General features: G+C 52.4%; 1 protein-coding gene across 4 annotated transcripts; it reads right to left on the reverse strand.

Moving 5' to 3' along the window:
- Positions 1–4685: 4685 nt before the first annotated feature.
- RASSF2 (Ras association domain family member 2) lies at positions 4686–20038 on the reverse strand. 4 transcript variants are annotated; one of them, XM_039564423.1, is made up of 13 exons: positions 19936–20038; positions 18398–18573; positions 15295–15382; positions 12793–12868; positions 11830–11981; positions 11233–11321; positions 9485–9633; positions 9295–9396; positions 7740–7791; positions 7059–7180; positions 6596–6801; positions 6085–6182; positions 4686–5897 (listed from the first exon to the last, which is right to left on the reverse strand). In XM_039564423.1, exons 3-12 carry the CDS (start codon positions 15351–15353, stop codon positions 6101–6103), a joined length of 1089 nt encoding a protein of 362 aa, XP_039420357.1. In that variant the 5' UTR covers positions 15354–15382; positions 18398–18573; positions 19936–20038; the 3' UTR covers positions 4686–5897; positions 6085–6100. The 4 variants fall into 4 exon arrangements, with proteins under 4 accessions (XP_039420357.1, XP_039420358.1, XP_039420356.1 ...); XM_039564424.1 differs by lacking the exon at positions 19936–20038 and adding an exon at positions 19094–19174 and having other exon boundaries at positions 11830–11978; XM_039564422.1 differs by lacking the exon at positions 19936–20038 and adding an exon at positions 19094–19174.
- Positions 20039–21559: the final 1521 nt, after the last annotated feature.

Consider the following 21559-nt stretch of genomic DNA (forward strand, 5'->3'; position numbering starts at 1 on the left):
GATTCGGCTCCAGCCGCTCTCCCGAAAAGCGCATCCCGAGGGATCTCGGCGTCTGGGGATGTTCGAGATCAGCCCCGTCCAACCCCCAAGCTCCTCAGCGCGAGGCGATTAACGAGGATGTTAATGGCTAATTAGGGCTTTTTTGGAAATTAAACTGAGGGGAGACCGGAGCTTTTGGGTTGGAGGGGACACCTCCCGCTGTCCCAGGCTGCTCCAAGCCCCAATGTCCAGCCTGGCCTCGGACACTCCCAGGGATCCAGGGGCAGCCTTAGCTCCTCTGGGAATTCCATCTCAGCCCCTCCCCACCCTCCCAGGGAGGAATTCCTTCCCAATATCCCATCCATCCCTGCCCTCCGGCAGTGGGAAACCTTTTCCCCTTTTCCCGGCACTCCATGCCCTTGCAAAAAATCCTTCCCACGTCAGAAGTATCCCCAGGTATTGAACATTGATGGGAGGGAAAAGGCAAGAAAAACTTGGGAATGTGATTTAGGAAGAGCAGCGTCATTCCTGCAGCATTTCTGAGCTCAGCTCAAGGCCAGGAACAGAGAATGCTCATGAGGGATGCAGACATTGAAGCTTAACCTGGGCCTGGATGCAAAATACGTGGTGGGAAAATGCAAACCTGAGCTGCGGCTGGAGGTTCTGCTGCGTTTGTTTGGTATTTTAAACGAGCACGTTAAAGCCCAACCCCTCGGCGCGTTGCAGGAATGGATGGGTTTGCTCAGCCCAAAAGCTGCTCCCGAGCCAGGGACGGCGGTGATTTGGGCAAGGCCGTGGCCTCGGGGGCATCCCTGCTCCAGAATGCGGCTGAATCCCTCGGGAGCAAATGACTTCTGTAAAATCTTAAAAGAATGTTGTAAAAGAGGCCCAAAACCAAATATCTGTTGGCTGGGGCTCCTTTCAACCCTCGTTAGAGGTGAAGCCCAGCCCAACTCCTCTCTGGGGGAGACGATAAGGATTTTCACATCCCCAAAACCCCTAATTCCGAGGAGAGGTGACGCACTCACAAACATCCAGGCTCAAAAACCCTTCAGTGAGGACTCACCTGCTGGAGGATGGGGATTACAGCTGCTCACAAGCCTTCATGGGATCCCAAGTTTTTCGCTTGGCCCGGCTTATTTTCTGTTCTCACAGCAAAGGTTGAGCTGCTGCAGCTAAAACCCGAATTTAGGGAAGGTTTGACCCCCCAGGACAGGGATTAGGGAAGAAAACGCAGCTGCTGGAGGGCAAAATATCCCTCACTGCTCCTTTTAATCTCTCCCACGGAGGATTTGCCTCCTCTCTGACAAACACGAAGCGCCTGAGAGAGGCTCAGTCCAACAGCTGGGCGTGTTTTGGGCAGGGGATGCTAAATATTGGAATGTCAAGGATTGGGGGAGATCAGATCAAAGCCAGAGAGACGGGACCCGGTGGGGTTTGTCCACCCCCGCAGCCACCCCCGGAGGTGCGGCTCTTCCATGGGTGGCTCCCGGTGCTAGAGACGAAGGATTTGGTTAAAAACAGAGGCTGTCTCAAGGCCAAACTTTATTGCAAGGCGGAGGGGTCCGTTTCCAAGTCCCACACCCCCCTCCCCACAAGTCCCAGCGCTCTTCTGGGGGGAAAGGAGCGTTTTCTGGTAAAGCCGTGCAACGGGAAACCAGGGCCGAGCGCTGGCGGGGCTGCTCCGGCATCGCTGGAGGTCCTTGCAGGGCCGGCTTCGCTCACGTAGGCGCTGTCCCAGGCGGGGTTTGCAGGATCCATCCGGCTCCCGGGTGAGCCCCGGGACGGCTGCCCAGCTCCGGCAGCGACGGAGCGCCTCTCCACTTCCCCAAGCCACATCCAATCTCCCAGGAAAGTCATTCGCGAGGAAATCCCGGCGGGCGCGGCCGGCCGGGGCTCGCCGTGTGCCCGGGGCGCGCTCAGCGCTGCAGCCCGTGGCTGACGAGGCAGGAGCCCGATGCCAAGAGCAGGGCGAGCCCCAGGCCGGCGCGCCGGTCCCCGGGGGCTCGGCTGGGGGGTCCCCGCTTGGCCCCCATGTCGGGCCAGCCGCCGGCCTGGAACCCGCCCGCGGGCGGCGGCTGTCGCGCCGCCGGGATGCCGTGGCCCAGGCGGGACGGCCGCGGGCGCCCCAGCAGCCCCATCCCGTAGCCCGCGGCAGCGCCGGCCGCGATGGCTCCGGCCACCTTGGAGCCGCGGCCCGGGGCGCCCCCGCCGCGGGACACAGCGCGGAAGCCCCCGCGGAGCCCCCCGGCCCCGCCGCTCCTCCCGCCGGCCCCGCCGCTCCTCCCGCCGGCCCCGCGGCGGGCCGCCGGCCACGTCGCTGAAGAGGGCGAGCAGCAGCATCACCACCCAGCACCAGGCGTGGTCCAGGGGCCGCATCCTGCCCCACCTGCGGAACGGGCACAACGGGGCACGGTGAGGGCGGCGATCCCGGCCCCGGGCTGGTGGAACTCTAACGAGACTCTGACGGAGTCGCGGATCTGTGCGGCTCTGTGCGTTTTGTTCATGTATTTCACCTCACGGAATCCTCTGGGTTGGAAGGGACCCGCAAGGATCAAGTCCAGCCCGCCAGCGGTTTAGCTGACGAGGAGGTGTTAGGTCACAGGTTGGACTTGGTGATCTCCAAGGTCTTTTCCGACCTGGTTCGTTCTGTGATTCTGTGAGTGGCACGTGGAGGGATCGAACCCCCAAACTTCGTGTTATCAGCACCGTGCTGCCACCAGCTGAGCTAACCTCACTGGCTTTTGTCTAGATATATTACATATTACATCATTTATTGATATATTATCTCTACATATTATGTATTTAATCATTTATCTATGTATTATTATATAATATTATACTATTTATTTTTATATGATATGTGATATATGATATATATGATATATGATCTATTATATATTACATATTATATAATTATATATATTACGTATTTTATCATTTATCTATATATTCATTTATTGTTAGGTTACTACTTATATAATATGGAATATATAACAATATGTGATCAATAACCAATGATTTCTAATAGAGAACACATAATACATAATAATAGATAATGTTGTGTGTTATATATTATTGTATATATTATTATAATATATATGTAAATATGTATATAATATGTATATATATGTATATAGTATGTATATATTATTATTATATTATTAAGTGTTATTTTATTATATTTTTATGTATTTATACATATATATATATATATACCTACTTTTTATATGATGTTGATTTAAGTAGATAATACATGGTTAATACATTCCAGTGGAAGGTGTCCCTGCCCATAACAGGGGGTTGGACTGGCTGGTCTTTGAGGTCCCTCCCAACCACACCATTCCAGGATTCTCTGATTTCCTGCACTATTGTACATTTTTACCTTATTCCATACTTTTGATAAGTGGGGAGAGTGGGCGTCGTGGTGCAAACAAACCCTCCCAGCTTCCCAAATTCCCCCTCTCATTCCCCGCACCCCGATACGAAGCTCAGGAGCACGGGGATGAGATTCCCCCACCCGTCCCCCACCCCGCAGCCCCTCCGGCCGGCGGCTGAGCAAACAGACTCATTGTGCTGAAGCTGCTGAGCCATCGTGGGCCCAAAATCATCCCCAAAACAGCAGCGGCCGTGTTGACAAAAGCCTTTTGAAAAAGCAGAGCCCCCCTGGCCGGCAGCCGCGGCCGCGGCATCCCTGTGTCAGCGATTCCCTCCCCGCTGGAAGGTGCCAGGCCTGACCCCCGTTCCAAACCCAGCGCTTCAAAAATGAAAATTGGGCTCGATTAATTTGATTTGCGTCGTTTCCCTGCCCTGCTCCTCCAGCTGTCAGGGTTATTTTAAAGAAAGCCCAGAGAAGTGTCCCCCTTCCAGCTGTTGGCAGCTGCACCACCACTGGAAATACCCCAAAACTGGGCCGCAAATTCCACCAAAAATTCCTCCACAAGGTTTTTCCCTTCCTGTTTTTCACCCCTCTCTACTTCCCCACCATCACCCAAACCTGTGGATCACCAGCCAGGGAAAATCCCAGCGCTGGAGCATCCCAGGGCTCCTCTCCCCACCCCAACCTCCAGCTCAGCTGTGCGCCAAACCCGTCTGCTTTTTGCCTCGCTCTGCACCCAGCTCCTTCCCTTTTCACCCCACAGCTCCAGGGGTGCTGTCCTTACCCTTGCGCCCGGGGCCGGTGATGGCTCTTCCCGTCTGTGCCCGCCAGCCTCGGCTCGCTCCGGACTTTTCCCGGTGGGATCAGCGGGGCCAACGTCACTCCTGTCCCCTCCTGCAGGGGAGGGATAACGGGGCTGCGGGGGCTGGCTGAGCCGGCTCCAGGGACACAGCACAGCCGGGACACCCTGCGGGCAGCACGCCTTCCACCTCCGGGAGGCCGAAACCGGCGGGGTTTTACCTTCGGCGAGAGAAACAGCCAGAGGACGGAGCCTGCCGACTGCGGTGCCCGGGGATAAGTAGCCCCCGAGGGCTGGATAAGCCCTAAACCAGCCCGATATTCCCCCAAAATCCTCCAGCAATTTAGATGTGAGTCTGTGAATCTGTAAGGGAAGAGCGTTTCTCCGTGGGAAACTTCTCCACCGGGATTCAGGCAGGTTTTACTCTTTCCCCTTATCTCTCCCAGCTCCCATGGAGCCCATTTCCATGGCATTTCTATCCATAAAAAGGGATTTATTTTGGACAAGCCAGGCTCTGACGCAGGGGGGTTCATTCTGCATTAAGTTGCTACATATTTTATTTTATTTTATTTTCTTGTTAATCCACGCAGCAGTGCCACAATCATCCTTCAAACACATCAGAAGCTCCTCTCGCTGTACAACACTTTCCCGAACATGAGTTAAAGGTGGAAAAGGTACCATTAACATTAAAAAAAAAAAAAAATTACAAAGATGCATTGCAAAAACTCAAAGGGAGGGAGAAAGTCAGAGGTTTAGTTCACATCGAGGTATAAAATTGATATTGCTGGTTTAGCCTGGGAGGAAAGAGGTTTTTCCAGCTGATGGTGGTAATGGAGCCAGTCCAGTCCTGGTTTCACCAGGATAATGCGCTGGCACTGCTGGAAAAGGGATTTGGAAAATAAAATCCTCTTTATTTCTTCCTCCCACCTCCTCCTGCCTTCCCCCCTTTCCATCCAGCATCCCTCGAGACGCTCGAGGCCCTCAGCTATCCCTGCGAGTGCTATTTGGCATTTACAGCTACCAGAGAGGTTTGACATCGTGGTTTCCTTAAAAATCCCTAAATATTAGTGCAAATTAGAGCGGGGGGTGGAGGGGGCTGCGCCGCCAGATGCAGGTTTGGGGAACGCGCTGGAAAAAATGGGATTTTCTCCTGTGCTGGAAATCCACCCATGAGCCCCCAGGTCAGGGTTAAACCCCCCCAAACCTCAGCCAACCCTTTGGATTTACAAAATCCTCCCGACACCTGTGAATTATTGCAATAGGAATGTGCTTTTCTCTAAAAAAAAAAAAAAAAAAAGAGGAATTTTTTTGTGCTCTCTTGCCACTGAGCCAGGAGCCACATTGGGCACTTCCAAACCGAGCCCCCAGCTCCAGCTCTGGAGCGCTGGCAGCCCTCGCTCAGCCCCGTCCTCGGCTTTGTGCTGCTCACAGATTTCCTCTTTTTTTTTTTTTTTAATTTTTAAATTTTTCCTGGTTTTCCCCCGTGTTTTCCAGGGGATTTGAGGTTTTGGCTGAAGCTGCCACCAGCCAGAGCCTTCCTGGGAAGAGCCCCCCGAGGATTGTGCACGGATGAAGGCGTGGGAGGGGGGTTGGCTCGGAGCTGGAGCGATCCAGATGGACACTGGGAACGGCGGGGGGTTGGGATTTGGTGCAGCACTTCCCACGGACGTTCACATCGCCGTCGGACCCTCAGAGATCTCCTCCAGCCTCTGCTCGATCATCAGCCGCAGAATGGAGTATCTGGGGAGGCACAGGACAAGGAAAAGGGGATTTTCCAGCGCCCAGCTGGCCAAGAAAACCCTGGAGCAATGCAAAGCCCGCACCCGGGATGCAGGGCTGTGCAAATGAATTTTTGTGACCAAAGCAGCCCCCCCAGGAATGTCCTTCCCTCCTGGCATCCCCCCTTGGAGCTCCCAGCCCCACATACTTGTGCTTCAGCTTCTTCACTTCCCGGTCCTCCTCCTCCTCCAGCTTCTGGATGAAGCTCCTGAGGATGGGCATCTCAAATTTGATGTACTGGGCGACCTGGGCGGGAGAGGAAGAGCAGGAAATGATGAAGAGGGTGAAGAACTGACCCCCACTGCCCCCATCCTCTCCTTAGATTTAACCGGGGAAATCAAGGATCCCAAAATTTTGCAGCAAACCCTAAAAAAATGACGTTTCCTCTGCACGGAGCGACCGCCAGCTCGCGCAAACGAGCGAGCACCGGATAATTATTGGGGCAAAAAATCCACCTAAGGTTTATTTCTTTTAATTCACCCCCTGGCTGCGCGAGGTGGCTCTGTCCGAGCGTCCCCGGAGTCTCAGAGCTGCTTAAGCCCAAATTCAGCCCAAAAGCGCCTCGTTGGAGCCGGGATTTCTGCCTGGCGAGCCGGCAGATGGCACAACGGAGCCGCTCCCACCCGCGGCGCGTTCCCGGCTGGAAAAACACCAATTACGCCAAAGGCTGCGCTGAAATCGCTCTTCCGTGATCAGATTCGGGATGGCACAATCGGGCTGGGGGCGTCGGCTCCGGCTGGAAGCTGCTCTTGGAGCACAGAACGAGGATTTTCCCGTAGGACCGGGAGTTTTCGTGGAGAGACCCAGGAGCAAAGCAATTCCTGCAGCTCCAGCACGCATCTGTTCGCTGGCGATAAATTCTTCCCTGTGATGGTCGGGAGGGGCTGGGATGGGATTCCCAGAGCAGCTGGGGCTGCCCCTGGATCCCTGGCAGTGTCCCAGGCCAGGTTGGACGGGGCATGGAGCAGCCTGGGACAGTGGGAGGTGTCCCTGCCAAGGGCAGGGGTGGCACCGGATGGGATTTAAGGTCCCTCCCAACCCAAACCATCCCATGCTCCGGTGATCCCCCGGTTTTTCCAAGGCCACCCGAGGGTGACGCGCATCCCGTGCGGGCACACTCACGTCGTAGGTGACCTCTTCCACCTGGTCCTTCTCCATGAGGAACACCTTGGACACCTGCTCGCAGGGGCCCTGCAGGATGCGGGCGAGCAGGGGGAAGTCGCTGCCGCGCAGCTTCTGCTTCTCTGCAACGCCAGAACCGCGGGGTCGGGCCCGGCAGTGCCCGGGCGGCGCCGGGGCCGAGGCGGCGGCACCGAGGGGCTTTGGGGCACTCCCGGGTGGGGTTTGGGGCACTCACTCATTGCTGGGGGGGTTGGGGTGCTCATCCAGGGGGGTTTGGGGCACTCACTCACACCCAGGGGGCTTGGGGCACTCATCCAGGGGGGTTTGGGGCACTCACACCCAGGGGGTTTGGGGCACTCACATCCAGGGGGGTTTGGGGCACTCACTCATTGCAGGGGGGGCTTGGGTCGCTCATCCAGGATAATCTGGGGCCCTCACATCCAGGAGGGTTTGGGACTCTCACACCCAGGGTAATTTGGGGCACTCACTCCGGGGTAATTTGGGGCACTCACTCTGGGGTAATTTGGGGCACTCATGTCCAGGATAATTTGGGGCACTCACACCCAGGGTGATTTGGGGCACTCACTCCCAGGGTGATTTGGGGCACTCACTCCCAGGGTGATTTGGGGCAATCACACCCGGGGTGATTTGGGGCACTCCCGGGTGATTTGGGGCACTCACCTCCGCTCGTGTGCACCATGTACAGAGCAAACTCCTCCGCGGAGTTCTCGATCTGGGGGCAGACACAAAGCTCTGCTAAAGGGACGGGTTCTGCCCTGGGCTGCCCCAGGAATCGACCCCAAAATCCCATTATTTCACCAGGCTGGTGCATTTTATACAGAGATACGGATATGTAACTACAGATCTGTGTAAGTGCAAAGGTATACAAATATTCATACAACTATACAATTAATGAATCATTAAATACATTAAATGTATTTATAGATATGATAAATTATTCCTCTATAGAATATATAATACATATTCATTATATATTACATTATATATACTAAATATGTATTATTTGTATTAGATAAAATATTGTGTAATGTCTACATTTAATCATATATATAATACTTCTAATAATATTAGATATTAGATTTAGTATATATTATATATCACACTAACATATCTTTATTTATAAGTATGCATTAACACATATTTTCTGTAGTATTTATTATATTTACTAAGATACACACGTATTTTATTGATATGATTTATATATATTTATATATAATATATAACACATTAATGAAATTACACTTAATATGATATTTTATAATTGCGTGTATAATATTCATTATAAATATATATTCAAATACGAATTTATAAAAATCTGATATATCTAATCTATTTATATATTTTTATATATGATGTGTATAGAGTACACACCACACATATATCTGAATGCAGATTTTATATATATATAAATATAAATATAAAAAAATATATAACATATATAATATATCATATATATTATATATATTATTTATAACACATATATAATATATAATATATTATATATTATATATTATATATATAATATATAATATAAATATATACACATATTAAAACTATATATAAATACATACATATATAATATATAAAATATATATTATATAAAAAATATATAATCTTTATATATATTTTATATATATAAAGATATTATACATCTAATATAAAGATTTATACGTAATGTAATGATTCATATATATATAATCTGAATGCAGATTTCATACATATGATATATAGGTTTTATATATATAAGGATTTATATATATAATATAGAAATTCAGATATATATATACATATATGTATAAAATATAAATATATATATAAACTTACATAAATATATATATAAACGGAATGCAGATTTTATATAAAGAATATAAGGGTTTATATATAATATGAAAATTCAGATATATTTACATATATATATATAAAATATAAATATAAATATAAACGGAATGCAGATTTTATACATATAATATAAATATTTGATATAAATATAATAAAATATTCATATATATAATATAAAATTGATATATAAAATGTAAAAATTCAGATATCTTTATAATATAGAAATTTATATAGCTAATATAAAAAGTTATATAGATAATATAAAAATTCATATTTATATATATATATGTGCATAAAACGAATGCGGATTTTACCCATTTAATACAAACTCTGCATTCAGAGCAGCCCAGGAGCCCTGCGGGGTTGCCGACCGTACCTTGAACTTGTTGAGCAGCAGTTTGAGCACCTGCGGCGTGGTCATGGTGCTGTTGATGCGCACGTTGGTGACGGAGCCGTAGGCGGGAGTGAACACCGAGGTCTGCGGGGCACAAACGCCGTTGAGGGCTCTCCCCGGATCCCCCCGGATCCCCCCGGATCCCCCGGATCCCCCCGGAGCCCGGGCTCACCTTGTGGTTGTAGAAGTGGCCGTTGATGGAGAAGCGGTGCCGGCGCAGCCGCCGCTGCTCGCCGGGCGTGCGGGCGCTGCCGCGGTGCCGGACGCCGACGTCGCTGCGGGTCCGCATCAGCTGCGGGGCCTCCTCCGGCGGCCTGGGGGCTGCAAAACACCCGTGGGACCGTGGGGGATGGGCGCTGGGAGCAGGGGGAACCGCCCAGGTTCTCCTCCGGAGCTCCAGGAGCGCTCGGACAACGCTCGCAGGGATGCGCAGGGTGGGATTTGCTGGCGTGTCCTGGGAGTTGGGTCGATGATCCCTGTGGGTCCCTTCCCACTCAGGAGATTCCCTGATTCCAGAATCTTCCTGCTGCAAAACAGCCACTGGGAGTCCCCACGTGGGTGCAGAAATCCTCACCCCAGGATCAAACTTCCTCACCCCTACAAACTTCCCAGGACGCGTTTAATCCCCCCACTTAAACCGCAGCAGCCGGTTTCTTCTCCCCCAGCTCCCGAGGAAGGTCATTAATTCAGAATTAGCTGCCTAAATCCGTGCTGCTACCTGGATAAAACCTCTTCTCCCGGGAACTCGAGCATCTTCCCTCGCTTTTCCATAATTTAACTTTCTCTGTTCTCCTTCCCTTTAATGAGGACAGGCAAACGAGGGCAGAGCCTCAGATCTCTGCATGAAAACTGGCCCGGATCCAGATTATTATAAACCAGCTCTTCATCCATTTTTAATGAACCTCTCAGGCTCCGGCTTTGGGTGTTTTAATTCAAAGCATGTCTGCAGCAGGGAGAAATCTCCAGCAGGCGCTGCTCCAGCTGCACACGCGGTGACCGAGTGCTCCCGAGGAGCTCTACGCCCATGCCAGGCACTGGTTTTTTACTGGATTTTAGGGAAAATGCAATAAAAGGCTTCTTTTTTGTATGTGCTGGCAGAGGATTGAGGCCATAAGGCTGAGAGAGCTGCTGGGGAATCGTGGTGGGGTGACCTGGGGTGGGGATTGCCTGCGAGAGACTTAATAAAGGGGAAAAGTGGTGTGAGTGGGGAGAACAAAAAGAAAAAGGGAAAAAGTTGGAGGACCACGGATGGGGGTTCGTGGATGAAGTTTTGCAAGGACCCAGCTCCTCTCAAACGGATGAGCTGGTCCTTCTTTATCCCCCCAACCCCCAAAAAACACGCCAAAAGCCCAGAACATCTGCAAAACGCCCCAGCTGAACGAGCAAAATGCATCCAGCAGGTTTTCCCTGTGGGAATTCCGGGTGGGACAGCTGTGCCCTGCTCCTTAGAACAAGGGGTTAACGAAGCTCTGGCGGAGCTCTTCCCCCTCTGCAGAGGAAAAACCAGGGAGGGCACAAACACTTTGCAGCAGTGTTGACTTCCCCATGGCAACGGCGCTTCCCAATGCTCCCATTCTTCTTCCCGAAACGCGGAGCCTCCGGGAAGGGGAAGCGCCGACATCCTTTTCCCTGTGCTCCCACGAGGGATCTCTGCTCCATCCCCCCATTTCTTTCCAAGCTCATCTCCAGCACATCTCACTGCGGGCAAAACCCCTTGGGAATCAGGGAATCACTGAGGTGGGAAAAGACCTTTAAGATCATCGAGTTTTGGGCCATCCGAGAAAGGATTGAATAAAAGAATTAATTTTGGAAGTGGCCTGACTGGAGCAGGATGGGAAACCGAGCCTGGAGTTAAGGACAAGCCTGGTTCCTGTTTTCTCAAATCAAAGCGGAGCCCAGGCGCATCCGAGCCCGGCTCACCTGCGCCGTTCCCGGGAGTCTCCGTGCTGGGCGCGGCCTCTGCGTCCGTCACCTGGATGTCCGGCAGCGTGCTGGGCTTCAGCACGGACCTGCGGGAGGACAGAGGTGGTGGTGGGTGCCCTGTCCGCGTGTGGCCGCAGAGGGAATGGTCACCCAGGGAATCTTTGCCCCTCCAGCCCCCCTGCTGCTGGTTCCAGCTGGGACAAAGAAAACCCAGAGGAAGCAGCTGGGGGTGCAACCAGCAAACCCTGACAGGCTGGGGGGTGTCTGTGTGGTTTTGGGGGTGTCTGAGTGTTTTTGGGGTGTCTGTGTGGTTTTGGGGGTGTCTGAGTGTTTTTGGGGCTGTTTGTGTGGTTTTGGGGCTGGCTGTGTGTTTGGGGTGTCTGTGTGGTTTTGTGTGTGGTTTTGGGGCTGTCTGTGTGTGTTTTTGGGGCTGTGTGTGTTTTGGGGGGTCTGTGTTTTTGGGGCTGTGTGTGTTTTGGGCGTCTGTGTGGTTTTGTATGTGTTTTTGGGGCTGTCTGTGTGTGTTTTGGGGCTATGTGTTTTTGGGGCTGTCTGTGAGTTTTTGGGGTTGTCTGTGCCCCCCCCCCCACTCACCCGTGGGCGCCCAGGTTGCAGCCCGAGTGCCAGGAGGAGGAGGAGGGCGGCGGGCGGATGCGTTGGTTGTCATCCTGCATCTGGAGGCGGATGGGGCGGCGCAGCCCCCAGGAGATATTCAGCAGCCCCTCCACGATGAGCTCCCCTTCCTCCTGCGGCACAGACGGGATCCTCAGCACCCCAGGGAACGGCCAGGAGTGTGGGGTGGGGATTGGGGTCTCTGGGGTCTTTTGAAACCCAAATGTTCTGTGATTCTGTGACTTTTTGGACTCGGTCTCACTCCCGTTCCTGGTAAGGCCACGGGGCAGATCCTCCTGAGAACTGTGCTGAGGCACAGGGAAAATCAGGATTGGTGACAGCCAGGGTGGCTCCACTGGGACAAACCAGGCCTGGAAAACTCGGTGACCTTCCAGGATGGGGGAACGGACATCGCCCACCTGGACCAGGGCAGAACATCTGGGAGTGCCCCACAGGACAGGGAACCGTGGGATGGTCTGGGCTGGAAGAGACCTCAGGGACCAATTCCATATCCACTGAGTGATCCATCAGATCCAGTCTCTCTTCTCCAGTCTACAGAGTCCAAGGACAGGGCTTGGAGCACCCTGGGATGGCGGGAGGTGTCCGTGCCCACGGCAGGGGGTTGGAACGAGATGATCTTTAAGGTCCTTTCCAACCCAAACCATTCCACGATTCCATGTTTGGATGGGATATTGGGAAGGAATTCCTCCCTGTGAGGGTGGGGAGGGGCTGGGATGGAATTCCCCGAGGAGCTGGGGCTGCCCCTGGATCCCTGGCAGTGTCCCAGGCCAGGCTGGAGCACCCTGGGACAGCGGGAGGTGTCCCGGCCCAGGGCAGGGGTGGCACTGGATTGATCTAAGGTCCCTTCCAGCCCAGACCATTCCATGGCTCCACGATTCTCTGTCTCACTTCCCTCAGTTTCCCTCTGCCTGGGACATTTCTCACCTCCCGGTGCCGCAGCTGCAGGTTCTGCCCTTCGTAGTAGATGTTGTAGGTCTTCAAGTGCAGGAGCAGCTCATTCCTGGAGGGAAGAACGGGAAAGGTGCTGAGATGGGCTTTGGGGGAGGAGGGGGACGCTGCAGGCACCGCTCAGGGACCCCTGGGCTGAAAGCAGGAATTGCTTCCCTGGCTGAGGAACCTGCTGCGCTGCTGGGGACCCAAATCCAGCTTTATTTGAGCCAGATCTGGGTCTTTTGCCTCCTCCAGCCCTCCCTGGTTGAAGGTTTTTGCTGGGGGTCCAACATTTTGCACCCACAGTTAGGGGGAGAAGCTCCCTGTGACCGTGTCCCCCATAAATCTCCCAAAAAGGCACAAGAAACCCCATCAGACCTCGGGGCAGCTGGTCATGAGGCTGAAAAACAAATCAATTTTCCAGGGGTCACGCTGGAGTCACGAGTGATCACTTGGTCACGTCGGCTCCCGGCTCCAGCCCTCAGAACAAAGATCTGAGCCCCGCTCCAGGGCCAAATTCAAAATGAAAACAAAAATAAAGATTAAAAACAAAGATGAAAATCCAGATAAAAATAAAATTTTAAAAATAGAAATAAAGATACATATGAAAATGAGAATGGAATGAATAAAGGACAAGGAGAAAAATCGCTGGAAAGTCAAAATAAGGCAGGCCAGGTGGGCTTTAATTCCCTTAATTCCCGAGGCTGGAGGAGGCTCAGGAGGCTCAGCACCGTCCGGCCGACACAAACCAGCCCAAACCATGGGGCCATGCGAAGGGAAATGTCCAATATTTGCTTTACCTCCCTTTAAATCTCCCTTAAAACTCAGGAGTCACTTTGTTCTTCACCAAAGAACGGGAGAACAATTCTTAATCAGGGCTTTTTCAGCAAAGCCCGTTTTTTATGGGAGTTTATGGCCACATTTGGCCACACTCCTGAGGAAAACTTCCAAATCCCACTGGCAACCATTTTCTTTTTCAGGAAATTGTGGGGGTTTTTTTTCCACCCAGAATGGCTTTTTCTTCCCAAAACCCTCTGAACTGAGTTAAAACCCAGAGTTGCTCCCATCCTTCCAGCTCAAAGAAATATTGTGTGTTACAGGTCATGGACAAGATGATAGATATTGTATTTATAGTGGTGTATACTGCATTTATAACTTTATATATGGTTATAAATGATGTATTGTCATATATTGTTATACATTGCTATGTATTGTTAGATGTTATAAATTATATATTTTATATATATTAGTATATATATATTTAGTTCAAAGATATATTGTATGTTATAGATCATGGATAATATATTATATATTGTATTTATAATGTTATATATTGTGTTTATAATGTTATATACTGTTACATATTATATATTATATATTGCTATATATTGTTATATACTGTTATATATTGCTATATACTGTTATATATTGCTATGTATTGTTACATGCTGGTATATACTGTTATCTATTGTTATATGTTACACATGATATATTACATTTTTATAAAATATATATTAATACTATTATATATATTTAGATCAAAAAATACTGTAGGTAATAAATAATATGTTATATCTTGTATTTATGTTATATATTGTGTTTATGCTGTTATATATTGTGTTTATAATGCTGTATACTGTTATATATTATATATTGTATTTATAATGTTACATTATGTTGTTGTATATTGTTATATATTGTTATATATTGTTATATATTGTTATATATTGTTACATAATGTTATATACTGTTAGATATTATATATTGTACTCATAATGTTATATATTGCATTTATAATGTTGTATATTGCATTTATAATGTTATATGTTGCTATATACCGTTATGTATTGCTATATAGTTACATATTGCTATATACTCTTGTATATTGCTATATACTGTTATATATTGTTATATACTCATATATTGCTATATATTGCTATATACTGTTATATATTGCTATATATTGTTATATATTGTTATATACTGTTGTATATTGCTATATATTGTTATATACCGTTATATATTGCTATATACCGTTATATATTGCTATATACCGTTATATATTGCTATATACTCTTGTATATTGCTATATACCATTTTATATTGTTACATACTGTTATATACTGCTATATATTGTTATATACCGTTATATATTGCTATATACCGTTATATATTGCTATATACTCTTGTATATTGCTATATACCATTTTATATTGTTACATACTGTTATATACTGCTATATATTGTTATATACCGTTATATATTGCTATATACCGTTATATATTGCTATATATTGTCATGTATCGTTATATGTCACTCATTACACATTTCAGGTCACAGACAGCACGTTACACATGACCTCACACATTTCGGATTACAGGTAGCCCATCGTACCCTACATTCCGTATCCCGTATCCCACATATTCCCCCTGGAATACTGCCAGCTCCCGCCTCCCCCCGTCTCCCTGCCCGTCCCGGCGTTCCCGAGGCTCTTACTTGGGGATGAATTTGTCCTTCCCGCAGGGCACCAGGTCCCCTCCGCCGCCGAAATCCATCCTCGGGCTGCGCGCTCATGGGAGCCGAGCTGCGGGAGGGAGCAGGGAGCCCTCAGCGGGAGCCGCCCCATCCCCGCATCCCCGCCACCCTCCCGCGGAGAACGGGGGGAATACAAATAAAAATACAAATAGAACTCCCTCGGGGCTGGCAAAGGCCCCGGAGGACGCAGGTGTGGGTGGAGCTCGGAGAGGCTCCTGCGGGAAAAGCGGTGCGAAGGGAGGGAGATCAGATAAGGGCAGAGGCGCCGCAAACTCACTGAAAATTTAATCCCTGCGGAGATATCCTTACGCTAAATTTGCATTTGGAGCATCCACGGGTGTCCCGGCGACGCCAGGGCTGGGGGTGGGAGGGGTGTAAATGGGAATTGTTCCTTTCCTCCGTTTGTTTTACTCTTATTTCATTCCACAAAGCTTCCAACTGTGCGAGGCTGCTGCTGCCTTGGGCCACCCCAAGCCCCGTGGTGGCACGAGGGGTGATTTTCCAAGCAGGCAGAGATGCTGGGCTGTTCCTTCAGCTTTTTAATAATCCCAGCTGGATTTTTGGGCCTTGCAAACACTTGGGAAGTCCCCAGAATCCCACCTTGGGACAGGCCCCCCTTTAGATCTGAAGTGTGAGTTCTGGACGCTGCAAAATGGAATTAAAATGGGATTTGGGGTGAAGCCCTTGGGGCGCTCATGGGTTCAAAACAGTTTGGAAATCAGGTGTTGAAGAGACCTTGGAATGTGAAACTGGGGTGGTTTTGAACGATGAAAAAAGGGCTTTTGGGGTCGTGCTTTTCCTTGGATGTTTGTGCAAGGTCTCCTAGACAGGATTTCATTTTTCCAGGGTCTTTTCCCTCCCTTCCCTTCTCCCAGAAGAGAAACTGAGGTGAGAAAAAAAGTGTTTGCTCTGCAAGCTGCTGTTTTCTTCCACCTCCCACATTGCCATGTGCTTCCTCCCAGTCCCCTGGGGGAAAAAACCCTTTTCCTGTAAGAAAAACACCCAAATCCACGCCAAAATCCAGGCGGGTAAATAACAACCAAGGCTGTAAAACCTGTCAGAGGATGAATCTAAACCCTACAGCCTCTGCAGGGCAACAGTCCCGGTGTCCCATCCCACACGCTGGGATAAATCCCAGCAAATAAACGATTGGCAACAGCAAAAATACTCCTTGGCAGGTTTGAAACCCCACACGAGGCCGTGCTGGAGTCAGAGCAGGAGGGGAAGGGCAGGAAACTGGCCCAGCCCAGCCCTGGGGCTCAGGGTCTGCCCGGAGAAAAAGCAGAAGAAAAAGTTGCCACCGAAAAATCACAGAAGAGCTGACAAAGCTTTGGGTTTCCTGAGCAGCTGAGGAGCTGCACGAGCATCCCAGCAAAACCTGGCAAAACCTGGCAAAATCCAGCAAAATCCAGCAAAACCCAGCACCAGCCCTCCTCCCGCAGCCAGCAGCCGCCTCTGCTGCCCCCATCCATCCTCCCACAGGGAGCAAACCCAGGAATAATCCTATTTATCCATCAAAAGTGGTACCGGGGGGCGATCCTGCAGCCGACTTCACAGGTTTGGGATAAACGTGGGGGCAGCAGCTGCTTGTGGGGCCCCAGATTTGAGGGTTCCCAGCTGTGGGATGCAGGAAGGAGCATCCTGACCGTGGGTGTCCCCTGGCAAGTGATGAAAAGCTCTGGGGATGTTCCAGGAGGATTAAAGGACGCGGCTCTTGGCACGCGTGAAAGTGGTGCCAAAACCATCAGAGTGAGTGAAAAAACCCCTCCTGGAGCAGCACAGCCCAGGGTGGAGCCTTTGGTACCACTCGGAACTTTGCTCCAGAGCATCCTGGTGACGCAAAGGGGCGAAGCCAAAGTCCCCATTCCCTCGAAGAGGACACGGGGATGAACTGCAGCCCAAAAAAAGGCGCATTTTGGGAGGGAAGGGGAGCTCCAAAATGCAGGTTCATCCTCCCGTGCTGAGGAGTCGTTTCCTGTTTACGCCCCGGCTTTGCCACCTTCGCCTCTGTCATCACATCCCCTTCCGAGGAAAGGGGCAAATTCTTCCTTTTTTGGGTCTGGAGAGAAGCAGGCTGCGCGTGGAGGGGAGAGGCGGCTCCTGGAGCTTCCCCAGCGGAGACCAGGCACTGCTGACCCCGACATCCCGCCGCGGCTTTGGAAAAAGGCTGGAAACCACCCAGATCCAAGGGCTGGCAAAGTGGAAGTTTCTCCGTTGCTCAACCGCAGCAGTTTGGGGCCGTCTCCGTTCCCGGCACCGCCGTGCCTCAGTTTCCCCCTCGGAGCTGACGCGTTTCCGCCGTGCCCTGCCCGGCCCGAGCTTCTCCTGATGCTTCGCAAAGCGCTTTTAACTGAGCTCCGCATCGAACCAACGCCCTGCGCCCGCGGCAGGAGGATCCCAGCCCTCGCTGCCTCCCCGCACAGCCCTCGGCTGCCCCCGCCGCTGCTTCCAGGCCGGACAGACCCCACGGAGCCCAGACTTGTTCCCTTCCCTAAAAATAGACCTCCCTAAACCCCCTTCCCACAACCCTACAGCCCAACCTGCCCCGCGGGGCAGAGGGAGCCTGGCCGCATTCACAGCCCCTCACCCTCGCCGAGCTCCCGGGGAGATGCGAAGCTCCAACACAACAAAACAAGAAAAAAAAGTACCAACCCTCCCCCCCAACCGTGTTTTCAGCAGGAGAGGGATGTTCTTCCCCGCTCCTGCAAAGAAATCTGCATTTTTGGGGGGGTTTTGCTGCCTCGGTCCCCCCCCTCGCAGCACACGGGAGCCTCGGCAGCATCGCCGGCATCCCCCGCTGGGGCGGGAGAGGCGGATTTGGCGCAGCTGAGGGATTGTGGGAATATCCCGCTCCCCGGGGAGGCCGCGATTTTCCCTCCTGCACCAACGCTGCCGCTCCCCGGCAGCCCGGGGCGGCTTTTAACCGGCCCAAGGGCGCTTCGATCCCGCTGCGATCGCTAGCAAAGCATCATCCGAAGGCGGCGATTCCTCCCGGGAGCCTCCAGCAGCCGCTCCGCTCAGCGGTGTCTGGGGCACGACCGGACACGCGCGGCCGAGCGCTCACCCCGTCCCGCGGATCCTGCGCTGCAGCAGCCGCGCTGCCGGCGCTGCCTCCGGCCCGGCCGCTACTCCTGAGCTGGGATCCCTTCCCCGCGTCCGGCCCGCATCCCTAGGCGGGGAGGTGCGGCAGCTCCATTGTTTTCCAGCGCCGCTATTGTTCTCCAGCCCAATTGCTCCGTCCTGGAAGGGGAGAGGGAAGGAGGGAGCGCTGAGCGGTGGCAGAGCCGGCCGGGGATGCCGGGGGGGTGCCGGGTCACTTGGGGACAGGCGAGGGGACCCGTTGGCTGCGCTCAGGGTGAAGCCCTCCGGGAGGAGCCGGTGCCCACCAGGGGCTCCTCGTGGGCTCCGGGACGGCGGCGGGCGGGTCCCGCCCGGGCGCGACGGGGCCAGAGGGTGCCGTGTCCGGGGTGGGAGCCGCGGGCGCTGCGGCTGCTTCAGCCCGGCGGGAGGGCGATGCTGAGGGCGCTCGGTGGGTGCTGAGGTGACACCCCGGTTTTGGGGCCGGATCCCCCCCGTTCCCGGCGGTGAGCGCGGTTTTCGCCTCCGCTCGCTGCGGCCGCGGCTGCGGAGGGGCCGCGGCTCAGCCCCGGGGCCGCTCCCCGCGCAGGGGGCGGGGATGGGGATGGAGACCGGGATGGGGACGGGGATGGGGACGAGGTTGGAGACGGGGTTGGGGACGCCCCATCCCGCCCGCACTCACCCGGTGCCGGTGCCGGTCCCGCTCCGCTCCGCAGCCGGTGCCCCCGTAGGGCCGCCCCTGGGCGGGGCGGGGCGGGACGCGGCGGGGAGGGGCGCGGGCGGGGCCGCGGGTGGGAGCGCGGGGGACACCCCCTCCCTCAGCCGGGGTCATCCCGGAACCCGGATCCCGAAGGACATCTCGGTTCCGGGATCCGGGTGCCAGGACTAGGGACCCCAAAGGATGCCACCTCTGGGACCTGGGATGTCCCCGCCCGGACATCCCGAAGGATGCTCCAGCTCGCATCCCTGGAGCAGGTTTGGGGTTCCCAAAGGACACCCTGGCTCCACCCGGGTTGCACCTCAGGACTGGGGTCTCAAAGACCCACCCCTGGTGCCAAGACCGGAGTCCCAAAGGACGCCCCATCCCCGCCGTCAGAACCAGGATCCCGTTCCTGATGTGAGGAACATGATCCCAAAGGATTCTCCAACCCCGTTGCCAAGAGCAGAATCCCAAAGGAATCCCCATCCCACGCAGCCAGGCTGGAAATGCTCTCACAATTAGCTCCAGCTTTGTGCAGAATCCCCAGAGGGAGCTTTGTGGGCTGCATCACACAGGCTCAAGCGGTTATTTCTGCCTTAAAAAGCCCCAGTTCCTGGGATATCCAGTGCCAGAGCCATGCAGGCATCACACTTGGCTGTTCTGTTGTCGGGATGGTGCAACGGGGCCGTGTGCTCGTTCCCCACCTCGGCCTTGGGATCCCATCCGGATCCAAAACCGCCTCTGAGAAGGGGATGGAGGGGGAAATAAATTGAAATAAAATCTGCCTGGAAGCAGCTGCTGCAGCTGGGGGGGGTCACAGTTACCTCTGCACCGGCGCTCAGCACTCCCGGGATCAGGGTCCCACCTTGCCCGTCCGCTCCCGGCACCCTGGGGAGAGTTTGGGGCAGTTTGGGGGTGTTCAGTATTCCCGAGGAGCAGCGGCCATGTCCCTCCTCCTTTGTCTGCCCCTGACCTTTCCCAGTGCTTTGTGGCTTCTCTGGGCTTTTTTTCTTTTTTAAGGAATTTGCCTAGAAACAGCCCACACGAAAGGGAGGAAAAAAAAACCAAAACAAAGAAATAATCAAAGCAGCTGCTGGAGCCAAACAGGCGTCTCTGCAGGCACGGCTGGAATGGGCCTTTTCCCCCCCTTTTTTCTTGGATTTCTATGTAAAATATGAGAAGTTCTGGAGGAGCCATCTGGCTCAGGGAAGCACTGACTCGGCGAAAGTGAGCGGGGCCGGGTCAGGATTGATATTCCAGCAGCATCTCGAGGGCTGGCGGGGATGAGAGGCCCTTTGTGGTGGGAAGAGCCCGGCCGAGCGCACAATGGAGCCAGCCCCAAACCCCAGGGAGAGTTCCCACTGACCCTCAGCTCGTGGGGTGGAGGCAAATGGAGCAAGAGGAAAAATAAAATTAAATCGAAGGTTTGGGGTAGGCGCCACGGGAGCACAGGGGGATCTTGGCTGTGGAATTGGGGTTAAATCCTGATTTTTGCCATGTTCTGCTCACTCCACAGGTGATGGGGAGGGGACGCTCAAGCCTGGTGGAGGGATTTATTTACCAAATCAAAGGAATCTGACCCATTCCTGCCCTGTGAGGGATCCCTGCAGCTGCAAGGCTGCTGCTGCCTCCTTCCCCACAGCGGGGTGAGCACGGATCCACGAGGAACCAAATGCACGTGCGAGGAGAGCAGAACTTCCACCCCTCCAGAGCCTGAGCATCCCCCCAGGCTGCCAAAAATCCCCCAGGAAAAGGCAAAAGGGAGTTACAGCACCTGTTCCACAGGGTGAATCAGCATTTCTGTGCTCAATGCCACTGCGGGGTCACAGCAGATGCCTTTTAAACCGCGAGCTTGGATGGATTCACTCCTGCCAAGGAGCTCAGTCAGGGCCCAGAATAAAGCACCAGCTCCAGAATTCTCCAATATTCAATTATTTCCCCCCCAGACCAAGCAAACAGCCAAAATCCCTTTTTTCCTACCTTGGCAGCCTCTCATTATTTCAGCTTTGAGACCCCCCCAGCCGATTGCCAGTAAATACCGAGCAATTTGGAAGGATCCACGTCAGTGTGGGAGCATCTGAGAGCTGTTAGGGAGCTCTGGGAACCAGATGGGAAGAGGCTCTGGAAAAGCCTCTTCTCATCCCTGACCTGTGTCTCTCTCACACAACCGCCCTCCCTACACGGGGGTGTTTCAGTCATCCTGGAAATCCCCACATTTTGAGGTTCTGCCCAGGATCTGCCCTCCTTGGGTCGATGTTGACTGGGGCAAGGCACAGGGAGAAAACACAATTATGGCCTGAGCTGTAAAATGGCAGCCCAGGGGATTAGCCAGGATTAGGATCAGGTTTTCATCATGGACCCAAACCTGAGCGCTCAGAAATCCCTGGGCCTGCTCACAGCTGCTCCTCTGGCTTTGATCCCACAGCTGCTCTCACCCCCTCGCCGTGG

The sequence above is a fragment of the Corvus cornix genome, chromosome 22 (assembly GCF_000738735.6).
Source record: "Corvus cornix cornix isolate S_Up_H32 chromosome 22, ASM73873v5, whole genome shotgun sequence".
NCBI classification, from domain to species: Eukaryota; Metazoa; Chordata; class Aves; order Passeriformes; family Corvidae; genus Corvus; species Corvus cornix.

Bases quoted from the DNA above. Each gene is read 5' to 3' on its own strand.
- RASSF2 (XM_039564423.1), bottom strand. From the start codon at position 15,353: ATGGATTTCGGCGGCGGAGGGGACCTGGTGCCCTGCGGGAAGGACAAA. The intron at 12,869-15,294 runs GTAAGAGCCTCG...TCTTCCCTCCAG, and splicing joins AAGGACAAATTCATCCCCAA to GAATGAGCTGCTCCTGCACT. The intron at 7,792-9,294 runs GTACGGTCGGCA...GTCTGCCCCCAG, and splicing joins TGCTGCTCAACAAGTTCAAG to ATCGAGAACTCCGCGGAGGA.